Raw genomic sequence first — 14391 nt, 5'->3', positions numbered from 1 at the left:
TTTTTTTTTTTTTTTTTTTACAGCAAACAGGTTTTGGGCAGCAGGAGGCGGGGTTTACTGCTGGAGCGTGATGATTGATGGGCGAGCGGAGCAGCTCATTGGCTGTCTGCGCAATTTAAAAGCTCTAAAAATATAACAGTGGTTTTAAAATGCTTTGTGCTGCTCTGTGTCAGGAAATGATTCCATTCTTTTACATTAAAAATGATTTTACTCAGATGCTCCATATCAACCCACTCATTCTGGACTGGCTCGGGAGCGCCCTCTAGCGTCTGAGAAAACAGGAAGACATTGCAGAGCGGACCTTCTCCTCTCCACAAGTTCTCTGGCTCTGAAAGTCTCCCCAAGTGCACCCCCCTGAGGTCAATCACAGACCTGCACATCATGGGAAAACAGAAAACGGCCCCAGAAAGACAGAAAAGTAACTACAGCCGGCGGTTGTAACACAAGCAAAATTATCTGCTGATATTGTGAGATTTTACTCGATGAAATCATTTTAAACAAGTCAGTCAATGTCTAGAAACAAGAATCTCAGCGTGAGAAGAACTATGCATGGATTAGATTAAATGTAGTTTCACTTTAAAAGACGGCATCCCAGTTTTGCTACATAAGAACTTGATTGCCACTGTCACCGTGTTTACTGCGTATCTAGAAACAACCTACAGTTACGGCTTTGTCACTGTAATTCTGTCTGAGCTGAGTTTAGATGCTGGTTTAAGCTGTCGGGGTTCAAACAGGAGTACTCCACTTCCTGCAAGACGAGATAGGAGTATTAGTAACTTCAAAATGCTGAGTGTATATTGTATATTGCTGTATATTATATGCAGATAGTGTAAATTTTGTCCACTCACTGTCCTGGGTGGTCTCTCTGTAGCTGGCCTGAGTGTGTCTCTCTTCCCTGTGGTGGGTACAAAAGACAGGGCTTTATATACAGGGCTGATGTGTGACAGAAGGATAGCAGCAAGAGTGAAAGGGAAGGTTTACAAGACAGCAGTGCGTCCTGCTATGATGGATGGTTTGGAGACTGTGGCTCTGTCTAAAAGACAGGAGGCTGAGCTGGAGGTGGCGGAGATGAAGATGCTGAGATTTTCGTTGGGAGTGACCAGGATGGACAAGATTAGAAATGAGCAGATCAGAGGGACGGTGAAGGTGGAGCAGTTTGGAGATAAAGCCAGAGAGGCCAGGTTGAGATGGTTTGGACATGTGTTGAGGAGGAATAGTGGATATATTGGGCAAAGAATGTTGGAGATGGAGCTGCCGGGCAGAAGGAGAAGAGGTAGAACTCAGAGAAGGTTTATGGATGTAGTGAAGGTGGACATGGAGATGGTTGGTGTGAAAGTAGAGGAGATGATCTGCTGTGGCGACCCCTAAAGGGAGCAGCCGAAAGAAGAAGAAGATATATATATATATATATGTCGCTGCTGTCAGAACAAAACCTCATATCTCCAAAATATTAACTTTACAGGAGAAGGAAAAAAACCTACTCTACTTTTAATGTAAGTCAATGGAACCAGAATTTTTTTCCGTCTTTTTTGGCCATTTATTATCGTCCTTCCTTCATGAAATTTACATACAACATAAAGGCCAACATGCATTTTCAGGTTATGGAGATACGAGTTTTCTTCCGACAACAGCGAAATATATTTATATGTATATACACACACACAAATCATGAGAGTATAAAGTGTGTAGGGAAAGTTATTACCATGTTTCTGTTGTTTGCTGTGAGTATTCCTGCCACAGTACCTGAAATGGCATATATATTGTGTTAAAAGTGGTTTTTCAACAATTCCTCCAATTCCTGCTAAATTAACATGATTAAGATGTAAACAGAGGCATTCAGAGCGGTTTGGTGTGAAACGCTCTAGTGAAATTTACCAAGTCAGAACTGCTCACAGTGGTGGTGATAGGAACCAGACGTCCCTCACAGAAGGTTACTACATGAAATGGTTATGAATTCACTGCCTGAAGACTGAGACGCTGTTTTATGACACGTTTTTTGATGCCGTTTATCTTTAAATGTCTTATTTTAATCTGTTCATGGCAGAGGGATATATACAGTATGTTAGAAGGCAAAATAGTCCACACAGATTTTTTGATTTCCATTATTTTAGCATCATCAACATTCCATATAAAACCCAGAAGGCACTGAGTGGTTTTGCATAGTAAATAAAGGGCTACATTTGCACTGTAAACATTGTTTTAGGATAGTTTTAAGAAGATTTTGGACTAAAACCCATTTTTATAATGTATATGTATAATGGAGAGGTATAAGGAGGACATTGTGAGGCAAGCAAAACCTATTTTTCCAGATTTATCACTATTTCACCTGTGCAGGTAAAATCCGTGTAGGTTCTCTGGTGGTTCTGGATGGTAAATAAAGTGTCTATATCTGTGTTGTAGTCATGGCGACGCCTGGTTCCCATCACCACCACTGTAAAGACGGCTGGACCGTTTCACACCAAACCCTCTGAATCTATGATTATATCTCAGACACATGAAGTGATGCAGAAATTTTGAAAACACGCTGGATTTCCTCTCAGGCCTATTAAGCACTTCAGTCATAACGCCTCATTATGATAGTCTGGAGTAAAGGAGCTACAAACCCTTTAGCTGCAGTGTCCTTCCGCCTCTCTGTGAGAAAAGGAAAAAAGAGAAGTCATTTATAAACCATGTTATGAAACATTATCTCACAGTCTTACTCCTGATTCGTTCTCCTAGTTTCATTTTCATGCTTAATTTGTGAAATGCAAGCGTTTATGTTCACCTCTGCGTAAACAAAGAGCGACAGTGGCGGTGACAGCGACGGTGAGGAACACAGCCCCAAAGCCCAGGTACAGCAGCCAGGAGCACACGCCGGCAGTGTTACCTGGCAGGGAAAACAAAATAATGGAAATGATTTAATGAAACGGCAGAATACATACATAAACAACCAAACAACCAAATAAATAAATATAGAGTACATAATTTATTTATTCAGACAGTTGATTTTTTTTCTCTCATTTTATTTTAATAGTTTTGTATCATTACTTTTTAATTTGTATTATTGTGTTATTACTTTATTAATCTCTCGTCTTCTTTTGATCTGATTCTCTTATCATTTAAACCTCAAGTTTAATTTTTTCTATTTTTATCTTTTATTCACTGTTATTTTAAATTTTCTTTTCATTTAAAATGATTAAATTTGGTTATTATTTTCTTCGTCATGTCAATCCCTGTTTTTGTAAATGCTCGGCTACATTGAAATTGAGGGTTGCCCTCAATGTACTTCCGAGTCAAAATAAAGGTTCATTGATTGATTGATTGATTGATTTCCAAAAAAAAGGCATAGAGGCACATTCAACATCAAAGCATGACTCTGCTGTGTCTGAACGCTACAGACCGTGTCTCTCAACATACACAGTACTGTGCAAAAGTCTTAGACACCTAAGCACATTATTTAATACCACTCATCTTAGCAATAAGTTGGCTTGTGCTTGTAGAAACATCATTTATGATTAATATAATAAATGTAAATAAACACAAATACAGTAAAATGTAACAAAAAATGTCTTGTCTTCCAAAAAGTAGTTGATAACCTGTGTGCTAGTTAGAAGAACAAAATTTAGTTGAATATTTCTTTTCAGCTAAATTCTGTCATCGGCACACCTGATTTAATTTAATGAAGTACTAACAAGCCAAACCAGGTGATACTGGATGATAATTATTGTATATATCACTGTTATTGGAACCAAACCTCGTATCCCCACAACGGTCACTTTACAGGAGAAGCAAAAAAACCTACTTTACTTTTAATGGAAGTCAATGGAACCAGACATTTTTTAGTCCTTTGATCATGAAATTTACATACAATGTAAAGAACAACAAATTTCAAGTTTTGTCCAAAAAAAAAAAATGGAGTTTTTACAAAGTTTTCTTCCTTCAGCAGTGAGATATTTAGAGTCTAATGTATATTTAATGCATACATATCGCTGCTGTCGGAAGAAAACCTTGTATCTCAAGTTTTGCCATTTTTCAGTTTTTTTAATTATTTGGAAGTACCAGTTGTCCTTGTGTGCACATTTCATGATGAATGGACCACAAGAAACGGCCCAAAATTATGTGGAAAAAATTCTGGTTCCATTGACTTCCATTAAAAGTAAAGTATGTTTTTTCCTTCTCCTGTAAAGTTACTTTATTGGAGATACAAGGTTTTCTTCCAGCTACAGAATATATATATATATATATATATATATATATATATATATATAGTTTCTTTTCTACATACTACAAGGGGGCTGCCCACCTAAAATTTTCAATCACCATCGCGCCTGTGTAAATATGATGTGACAATAAAGATTTGATTTGATTCGATAATTACAAACAATACTGGGCAGCCATGAGGAGAGACTTGTCAATGGTTAAATGAACACATTTACACAGTCGTTTGCTGAATTTTGGTGCCTCCAAGTCAAATTACATGTTTTTTTGTTTTTTTTAAGAGAAAATCATTTAAAATATCATCTACAGAGACACACCTCTGCACATTTTAAGTCCCCTTTACTGTTAATTTGCTGAATTTAATATTTGGAAAAAATCTAATCAAAAATATGGCCTGTGCGAAAGTTCTGGCACATTTTTTATATTCTATGTTTAAATTTTTAACAACATATTAAACTTAGCGAACAAATAGAAATTGTGCATTAAAATGACCAGAATGTCATATTTTTACTTATAAAATAAACATAATTAAATTTTACCTGGGGTGTTCAAACTTTTGCATAAGACTGTACATAAATGACTACTTATTAAATTAATATGTCACTGTTGTCGGAACAAAACCTCGTATCTCCACAATGGTCACTTTACAGTAGAAGGAAAAAACCTACTTTACTTTTAATGGAAGTCAATGGAACCAGAATTTTTACAAGTCATTCTGAGTCGTTTCCTTTAGTTCATTCATCATGAAATTTACATACAATATAAAGAACAACAGGCATTTTAAAATTTTGTAAATAAAAAAAAAATTAAACAACAAAAATGGAGATACATGGTTTGTTTTGGTCCCAACAACAGCGATATATTATATTTACAGTAGACATACAGTATGTGAGCAGGTCAGGTGGTCTTACCTCCAGGTACCAGAGATTTCGAGATATTTGTGCCATCAAACTTGACGAGGCACTCAATCCGGGCTGCTTCTGTCCACTGGTCCTCAGAAAGCGTGATGTGAGCTCGAGTGTGCTCCACGGCCGTGTCACTGTTGTCTGTCCAGCTCGACTCCGTCCATCCCGAGCGCTCACTGTGGTCAATGATCCAGACGACCTGAACCTGAGAGGGAACAGCTCCCATAACCAAACACTGCAGGGGGACGATGGGGCCGGACACGTCCAGAGGAGAATACATGATGATGGAGGGACTCAGTGGACCAGGATCTACAGCACATGGTAGTGTTAGTGCTCTTGTGGACCAAACACACACGGTACAAATGGCTCATCAGGTCAGTTTATTCAACCGAAATAAATGCTTTGAACGATTCTCTCAATCAGTGTCAGAAGTTCAGCTCAGCTGCTTGTTACCACATGAAGTCATTTTTAGATCTGACGAGCCACTTCTTTACTGTGCAGCACGTCGATAATTTACTATATCACTGATGTCGGAATAACCTCGTTTTTCAGTTTTTATCATCTTAGCGAAAATACCTGTTGCTCTTTACATTGTGTTTAAATTTCATGATGAATGGACCAAAAGAAACGGCCCAAAATGACCTGGAAAAAAATCCTGTTCCATTGACTTCCATTAAAAGTAAAGTAGGTTTTTTCCCTCTCCTGTAAAATTAACATTTTGGAGATATGAGGTTTTTGTTCCGACAGCAGCGATAAATAAACCATGAAAATACCATAAAAATGATGTTAACTAGTATAATATATAATAATATATAATAATAATACAGAGAAATATAAACTGTCGCTGTCCAAAGAAAAATATGTATCACCAAAATAGTAAATAACTACAGGAGAACACCAAACTTTTAATGTATGTTAATGTAAAGAGCTTTCTGGAGCATTTCTGTTGGTCCACTAGCCGTGAAATTGCCACAGTGTAATGAGCAGCTCAAGTGACGGAGAAATGAACACCAACACATCCATTTCTTTGTGAAATGCAAGCTTCCAAGGTTAGATATGATGCCAATTGAAGGCATATGTACACTCTTAATAATAATAATAATAATATTTATTTATATAGCACTTTTCATGCCAGTGGCAGATCAAAGTGGCGCTCGATAAAGCCTAACAGTACCACAATAAATGATAAATAGTAATTTAGAATCATATAAGAAAATGAATTAAAAGATAAAAACCACGAGGCGTGGAGTTTGAATGAAACGCTGAGTTAAAGAGACGTTTTTAAGTGTTTATTGAAAGTGAGCACTGAGTGACTTGACTGGCTAAAGAAACCGAGCTCCACAGTTTACAGCAGAATAACTGAACCAGTCTCTCCACGTTTTCTCTATTTACAGAAGGTGTTCAGAAGGTCAGTATCTGCAGGTCTAAGATCACAAACAGACACTCTGCGATGAAAGCCGTGCTTTAAGGTCATTTAGAGCCTTAAAAACTAACTTTAAAATTAAAACTTTAACTAGAACTTTAAAATCTCATCAAAGTTTCTTTAGTAAAGGGAATTTAGAACCATGAGCTCTACACAGAGCCGTTCCCTGCTTAAACCATTCTTTGCCTGGTGAAATGGTTCTTCAGATTGATAGAGAACGTGTTGTAGATTGTTCTGCATAGAACCTTTTTGAAAAATGGTTCTGTATAGCTCTGCAAAGGGTTCTGCTACTGTTACAAGTTCAGTCTTGTAACAATAGAACCCTTTTGGTTCTATATTGAATCATTTACAACACATTTTCCATCAATCTGAAGAACCTTTTCACCATGCAAAGAAGCATGGAATGGTTCTATATAAAGCTCATAGTTCTATATAGAACCATTGCCTTTACCAAAGAACCACCTTTTATAGAATGTACACTTCCACTGGGCGCAGAACAAAGCAGGAAAAGTACTTTTAGAAACTCTGATATGTTGTAAATGCAACGTTCTCCAACAGCTCTGCTACTGTTTCCAGCTTAAGGTGATGCTAGATACAGTACAGAACCCATCCACACTGGTTCTACATGGAATTACTTCATATTTTACGCCTCTGAGATGCACTATATTAATAAACCTGCATTATCTTGTCATGTATGGCTGGAAGCTGTTAAGCCATCAAGCTATTGAGGGAACTTTTCATTCGTGCTGATTTACATTTTAACACTAAAACTCTGATTAAAATGTGTTTGTTCAGATAAAAATGCCTCAATGTGTAAAATGTAACGTGATGATTAGATACAACAGATTTGTTCAACTCACCGGTGACGATGACTCTGGTGCCATTTCCAACCAGAACTATTTTATTATATAAACCGGTGCAGTGGTACATGCCCGAGTCCTGCAGGGTGGCGTTAGGGATGGTCAGAGTGCAAACTTTAGTGTCAGTTTGTTTCATGTTGAGCTCAGGTCTGATCTCATTCAGCCGTCCAGTTCTTTTACTGACTTTATGCCAGCTTGTAGTTGAATAGCAGTACTGAACCTTCATCTCGTGTATGCACTGTAATGTAAACGCTTCTCCAACAGGGACCCACACAGTCCCAGGAGTCTGCCACAGCACAGACGAGAGAGATGCTGCAAAAAATTGTAGTTATTTATTTATTAAGGCGGCTAGAAAGAGCAACAGCCCTGTATAATGTCAGCTCGGGACAAAGGGCTTTTGAATTTGAAAATTTGAATGTATTCCTCATTCCTACGGTGGCACAAAGACTTAGCGCACATCAAAGAAAACCAGCAGAATAGTTATAAGGAAAAAAACATTTAAGCCACCACTCACATCTACACACTGTGGCGATGTTGATCAAACTGGAAATACGTTTAAGCCGTTAAAAATACATAAATACACCTCAAAAACACAGCAGCATAAACAATGATCAATATCACAGTACCAATAAAATACCTAGAGAAAAGTGTATGACGAATAAAAACAATTGTACTTCTGGCTTGTATTTTGTTCAGAATTTATTATTATTATTATTATTATTATTATAATACCTAAAGAAAAAATAGACTATTTTTAGACTATTTAAAAAGAGAGATATTCTTATTGCAGCTATTGCATAATTATTAATATTTTTATGTCATATTTTGTTTTAGCAGCTTCATGAAAAAATTTGAAAACTGTGGTTATGAATATTTGGTGAGAATATGCAGTAATAAAAACTAAAGACATACTTTTCAAGCGCACATGCAGTAATATTTGTAGTTTTAATCACAGTACTTTTATTTCTAGGATATTTGGACTTGAAATTATGAGCCAAAAGACAGTAATAACTATATAGTGCTAATATGAAATAATGTTCATAGTCTTTTACAAAAATAGAGCACAATGCAACTGGACACGCTGCTACTACATTAGTAAACTTAAAAGAAATATATATACATCATATACATATTGCAATGTTGTTTGTAAATTATTATTATTATTATTATTATTATTATTATTATGGTGAATTAAAACATTACTATAACTAATCTTTACACACATGGACTAGGGAAAAATGATCCTAAAGGAGAACTAGACTAAAAACAAAAAGCGATATTCTTATTGCAGCTATTGCTTAATTATTAATCATTTTTATGTCATATTTGTTCCTAGCAGCTTCATTAAAATATGAGAAAACTGTGTTTTAGAGTATTTGGTGAGAAAATGCAGGAAACAAATACTAAAAGCTTACTTTTCAAAGTCCAAGTGCATTAATCTTTGTAGTAAAATTACAGTTTTTTACAGTTTAAAATTACTTTTATATCTAGGAAATCCAGACTTGAAATCATGAGCCAAAAGACAGTAATAACTATATAGTGCTAATATGAAATAATGTTCATAGCCTTTTACAGGCACAGAGCACAATGCAACTGGACACGCTGTTCTACATTAGTAAACGTAAAAGCAATACAAATTGCAGTTTTCCTTGAAAATGATTATTAGTATTATTATTATTTTGAGGTTCAATTTAAAAGTAACTATAACTAATCTTTACACACAGTGACTGGGGAAAAAATGAAAAAGACCTATAACCTAAAGGAGAAGTAGACTAAAAATAAAAAAGATATTCTTATTGTAGGTAAAAAAATGTAAGGTTGTTTTGTGTCGTACTTTTTCTTAGCAGCTTCATGAAGAAATTATGAAATGGTTTAGAATATTGAAAATGTGAAAATGTAGGCAAGAAGACTGAAGACTTACATTTCAAAGTCCAAGCACAACAGAGGAGCAGCAGCCAGGGTCCCATGCTGAGCGCGTCAAAGAGACGGAGGTGCGAGTCTGTCTTATCTCAAAAATCTAGAACTGCAGCATCACTGTTTGTGCAGGAGGCCGACCCACGACTGAAGAGTCGGCTGGACAGTTTCCATCACTGAGGGCTGATAAACAGAAACTAAGAGTCCAACATCGGGCGAGTCCAACAGCAGAAAATCTGAAATAAAGGAGTCATCTTAGCTATCACTTTTAAAAAAGACTGGTTCTTTAGTAAAGAAGATGGCCCTATATAGAACAATCACCACTCAGAGAACCCTTTTGATTAAGGGTTCTATGCATCGAGGACGCGTTCTTTAGATTGATGCAGAATATGCTGGAGATGATTTTATACGGAACCTTTTTTAAAAGGGTTCTTCTGTTGTTACAGTGTCGAGCTTGTAATATTAGAAGAGCCCTTTTTGGTGCTGTATAGAAGAACCATGCTCAAAAAGGTTCTATGCAGCACATTCTCCACCAATCTAAAGAACCTGCAAGCAACCATTTAATCACGAATGTGCTTGTTTGAGTGTTCGTGGTTCTGTAGAATCATTATCTTTACTAAAGAACACTTGAAGAACCATCATTTTTAGTGTGTTCTTGTTGAATATCAAATTCTTAAATCTCAAATGAATGACTACTTATATTTATCAATCAATCCAGGCAGGTTTGTACTGTATGGGTGAAACTTCAACTGCGTTTATTTTACTGAGTATAACAAACTCAAAAAGACGAGCAATGAGAGAGTATGGAGTTACTCAGTTACCCAGAATTCACAGTGAGTTGATTTCTGTGTATTAGATCCTATTTTTCCTTCACAAGTTGTTATTTTTAAATAAAAAACATCACGTTTAGGTTAAATGCCAGTTAGGATTCACTTCACATGGTTAAAGTAAGCAAGAGTGTGTTTAGTGACTCTGAGTGGTCAGTTTGGTTGTAACAAAACAACATAATTTACAGCCAATTCAGGAGTTTTGCTCAAAACAGTAGTCAGAGTGGAACTTTGAAGGCTTTTTCTAAAGGATTTCAGCTTATGAGCGTTACAGTTATGTGAATGTGGTGAAAATGAATTAATAATGTTGCAGTTACTTTGACTTAAAAGGACAAGTTTCTGCAACATCACTGTAAAAATTGCATATAAACACTTTGAATGATTCTTTCAATCAAAGAAAAATTTTTAGTTGAATAAAACTAGTTCAACTGCTTGTTGCCGCATAAAGAAATCTTTTTTTTAAGTAGATTTGATGAGACACTTTTACAGTGATTATAGTTTGTGTTATGTATATTATGTATATTATGTATATATATATACATTGTTAAACTTCAAAGTTGGAGTGTATGTAACTTAAAGAACTAAAAAAATGTATTCGAGACAACAAAGTACTGCTAATATTTTGAGAAAGCGTATCATATAGCTAATATTAAATTATCAAGATATACTGAGTTATTGCACACCCAATACAGCATAACTGTATATTTGTATTTTTTAATATTAATTCAAACTCTACTGTAGTAAAAGTATGATTAACTAAAAAAGTTAGGAAAAATGTAGTAATTGCTTTTTACGGCATCCAAATCCAACATTGAGTCTTTAAATTGTGCATCTTGGTGACTTTAAAACAACAAATCTAAGCTTTTTCTAGAATGTCCAAGTTAAATTCCACTTAAGCTAACGATGCTAAATAAACACACATCCCACGTTCGACATTTCTTTTTCTCCAATTTTGGCCTCATACAGTCACACCAGCACCTAAGACAGAAAGTAGGGGTTCATTTAAAGCTTACATTGAAATTTAAATTCATTTAAAGTTCATTTTAATTCATTTAATTTGCTTATGAACAATCTGAAATGACCGACTGAATAATACACAAGGTGTATACAAAGCACCGGCCATGACTGAATGTTTTATTTGATAATATCTGATTAACTTATGCCACAATTACTATTTTACCTTAAGCTAATCAAATATAAACGCACCATACACTAATGCAGAAAGTTATTTTTAAAAAAAAGTTGTGTTTATTACTTTTCACTTTAAAAAAGTCAACAAACATATCATTGCTAGAAAAAAACAAAAAAAACAGGTGTCTTAATAAAAAATAGCAGCTTTACAGGAGAGGTTAAAAACGTTCTTTACTTTTAATATAAGTCAATGTGAAGAGATTTTATTCCAAGTAATTTTAGAGCTTTGCTGTTTATCCATTCGTCATGAAATTCTCACACAATGTAAAGGGCGGCCACTGCGTTCAAATGATGAAGAAAAGTAAAAATCGACAAAAATGGAGATACATGGTTTTATTTGGACAGCGACAATGTAACTGGAACGGGGGTACCCAAACTTTTGCATGCAACGGTACGCATGTTTTGCATTTAGATTACAAAACTGCCTAATATCATTAGAATGTGGACTCATATACAGGCCCTTAAAGGTCATGGGGTCAAACCACATGTCTCACAAGCCCATTTCTGAGCGTTAAATCTGATGCGTGTAGTTGTGTAAATTCAGGCCAGGTGTGCGCAGTTGTCCGTTAAGCGGACCACCTCTGACATCCTGCTTTGATTCTGCATTCTGCAGCTTGCTTTGTTCTAACCAAACGCAGGAAAGCGCAGTGGCGCAGTCTGAGCGTAGAGGGGCCACTTTACGCCCACGCCTCGCTACTTGCCTCACGGTGTGGTTTTTTCGACCCTTTACAAAATCCACATTTCTCACACATGCTGGTTTAGCTTAAGCAAAGGCAAAGGTATTTTTACATCAGTACCAGAGAAACAAAGACTATATTAGCTATATACGCTTTAGGAACATGCTTTAGGGGCCGTATTACAGAAACTTCTTAAGTCTGAAATATTATCTTATCTGTTTAGTCACCATGACAGCTTCAGCTAGGACTGAATTTAGGACAGAAGCTCATATATAAGAAGCTTATAGCACAACAGCTCTTAAGTTCATAATCTCATCATTAACTCCAGATAAGAAAACAGTATTACAGAAACATCCTAACTAGACTAAACCCCCTAAACACTGTCCTAACTTTAAGATAAACTCCAGATGTGTCTTAACTTCACAGGTAGCATAATTCACTATAACCAGCATAATGACTCTAAATTTATCAACGCTGAAATTGTTTTAACTTTTTTTCTAACATTGTTTTAAACCCCCAGATGCTGCAGACATGATCTCCACCACCCCCTCTTATTACCTTCATGTGTTAATGTTGATAAAATTTTACAGTGATGGTGGTGAATAATGAGGAGACAGAGCTGAAACTGTGTCTAGGAGGAATAACATTAGTGCATAGCTAAAGGGTTTGGGAAATGGAAACTGAAACTGGAGACGGTGACGCTCTGATAAAAAGCACAAAGCACTGACACAATATTCAGTTTTTGGTGTTTTAGTCATGTTATGTTAGCTTGATTACTTTGATGATGTATTCATGTTTCAGCTGTATGCATGTAGTCAGATGCTAGATAACAGACATGGCAGTTGATTGTCGACTTCAAGCGAGCGACTTTTAAGATAAGATTTTTAAATTTAGATCAGATTTGCTTTTGTCATACAAATTTGTGAAAAATCTTATGTTGACCTGTCAGATCTTAACTTAAAAAGATAGAAAGTTTCTTTTATAGGGTACCTGAATAATAAATATAACAATATGAAGTGAAAAAGGAAACCGAGCTATTGCAGATATATCAATAAAAGTCCATCTGAACAGCAACATAATGACTGCAGTTGTAACACATTTCATTTATGGAAAATAATAATTAGACCATGTTCCCAGTAACAAATGATATTCAGATATACTAATCATGTAATTCCACTCTTTGCAATAGCAGTCTTTGTAAGGTTAAAGTTTAGTACTGTTCTGCATGGGACAGTCAGTACTGTAATATTTGCCAGTAGTCAGACGTAAAATATCAAATTTGTTTTAAAAACAAGGAAATTTTTTTTGGCCTTGGGGTTCAGACAGACTGGTGTATGTGCTGGGAAACAGGTCGGCCTTCAGGAAGCAGTGTGTGACATACAGTCATGTGCAGCAAAGACACCAACAGCATATGTAACTGACAAAAGTACCACTAGCTGGTCAACACATACACATCACCATGTTTAGTACAACAGCTGCTTCCAGAGGACCTAATAACACAGTTCTCTGATTTAGACTGATTTTATTTAGTAAAGAATAAGACCTGATATGCTTTGTTAAAAAGCATAACGATTCTGGATTCACTACACAAACGTCCGAACAAACCTGATATTCCAATCTGTTTAGTTTGGATTTAGCTTTGAGTTTCACTTAGACTGTATTTAACCAGTGTGTGGTGGTGGTGTGTGTGTTACTCAGTGGTCTGATGGACCCACCACAATATTGTTTTTAAATACAATACAGCCACAACAATTTATGTAAAAATACCAGATGTTTAAAACATGACAAGTGACCAGTGTAGGGTTCTCCTTTAGCAGCTGTAGCCAGTCAGCAGCCTGTCCATGTTGTCCACCCACACACACACACACACACACACACACACACACACACACACACACAAAAACACACACACACACAGACACTATCAGCAGGCCATGTAGGAGGAGAACAGAGTGAAGGACACAGCACCTCCACACATCCACTCCCAGCGGGTTCAGCCCAGCACCATTTGATGTGTAGTATAAATGTGTGGGGGGTGAACAGAGTGAAGCTCTGAAAATGGGTTATTTTATATGTTCCTCACAGAAAACGAGCAAAGACCAAGAATCTGAGGCTGAAATAATAATAAACCACATCATTTTCTCTTTTGCGAAACATTGAAATTGGATCCCACAGAACCGAACACCACACGAGGGCTAAACATGCTTCATCATTTTTGTTACCTCTTTATATCTATCTGCTTCTGTCTTTGTGTTTTTTTACCTAATGTTATTATTAAGCTAGGTGGTGTTTTTGCTCACCTGTGTGTGTTCTGTACGTACAGAATGGTCCTCAATGCAAGAGCTTCAGAAAAAACTAAAAGTGTAAACATGAGATTAATCGATCATTTTCAGTACA

General features: G+C 36.1%; 1 protein-coding gene across 1 annotated transcript; it reads right to left on the bottom strand.

Moving 5' to 3' along the window:
* LOC108442986 (cytotoxic and regulatory T-cell molecule-like) lies at positions 1–14342 on the bottom strand. Its single transcript, XM_017723337.2, has 9 exons — positions 14295–14342; positions 9307–9535; positions 7386–7697; positions 5109–5411; positions 2765–2866; positions 2604–2631; positions 1703–1743; positions 849–895; positions 1–748 (listed from the first exon to the last, which is right to left on the bottom strand). The coding sequence occupies exons 2-9, from the start codon at positions 9350–9352 to the stop codon at positions 674–676; spliced, it is 954 nt and encodes a 317-aa protein (XP_017578826.1). The 5' UTR covers positions 9353–9535; positions 14295–14342; the 3' UTR covers positions 1–673.
* Between the last annotated feature and the right edge of the window lie 49 nt (positions 14343–14391).

Source organism: Pygocentrus nattereri, chromosome 27 (genome assembly GCF_015220715.1).
Source record: "Pygocentrus nattereri isolate fPygNat1 chromosome 27, fPygNat1.pri, whole genome shotgun sequence".
In the NCBI taxonomy this organism is placed as follows: domain Eukaryota; kingdom Metazoa; phylum Chordata; class Actinopteri; order Characiformes; family Serrasalmidae; genus Pygocentrus; species Pygocentrus nattereri.
Note: the sequence above shows the minus strand (reverse complement) of the source record. Positions and strands in the feature narration are given on the sequence as shown.

Bases quoted from the DNA above. Each gene is read 5' to 3' on its own strand.
- LOC108442986 (XM_017723337.2), bottom strand. From the start codon at position 9,352: ATGGGACCCTGGCTGCTGCTCCTCTGTTGTGCTTGGACTTTGAAAT. The intron at 5,412-7,385 runs GTGAGTTGAACA...CATGTGCTGTAG, and splicing joins CACCAGAGTCATCGTCACCG to ATCCTGGTCCACTGAGTCCC. The intron at 2,867-5,108 runs GTAAGACCACCT...TTTCCCTGCCAG, and splicing joins GAAATCTCTGGTACCTGGAG to GTAACACTGCCGGCGTGTGC.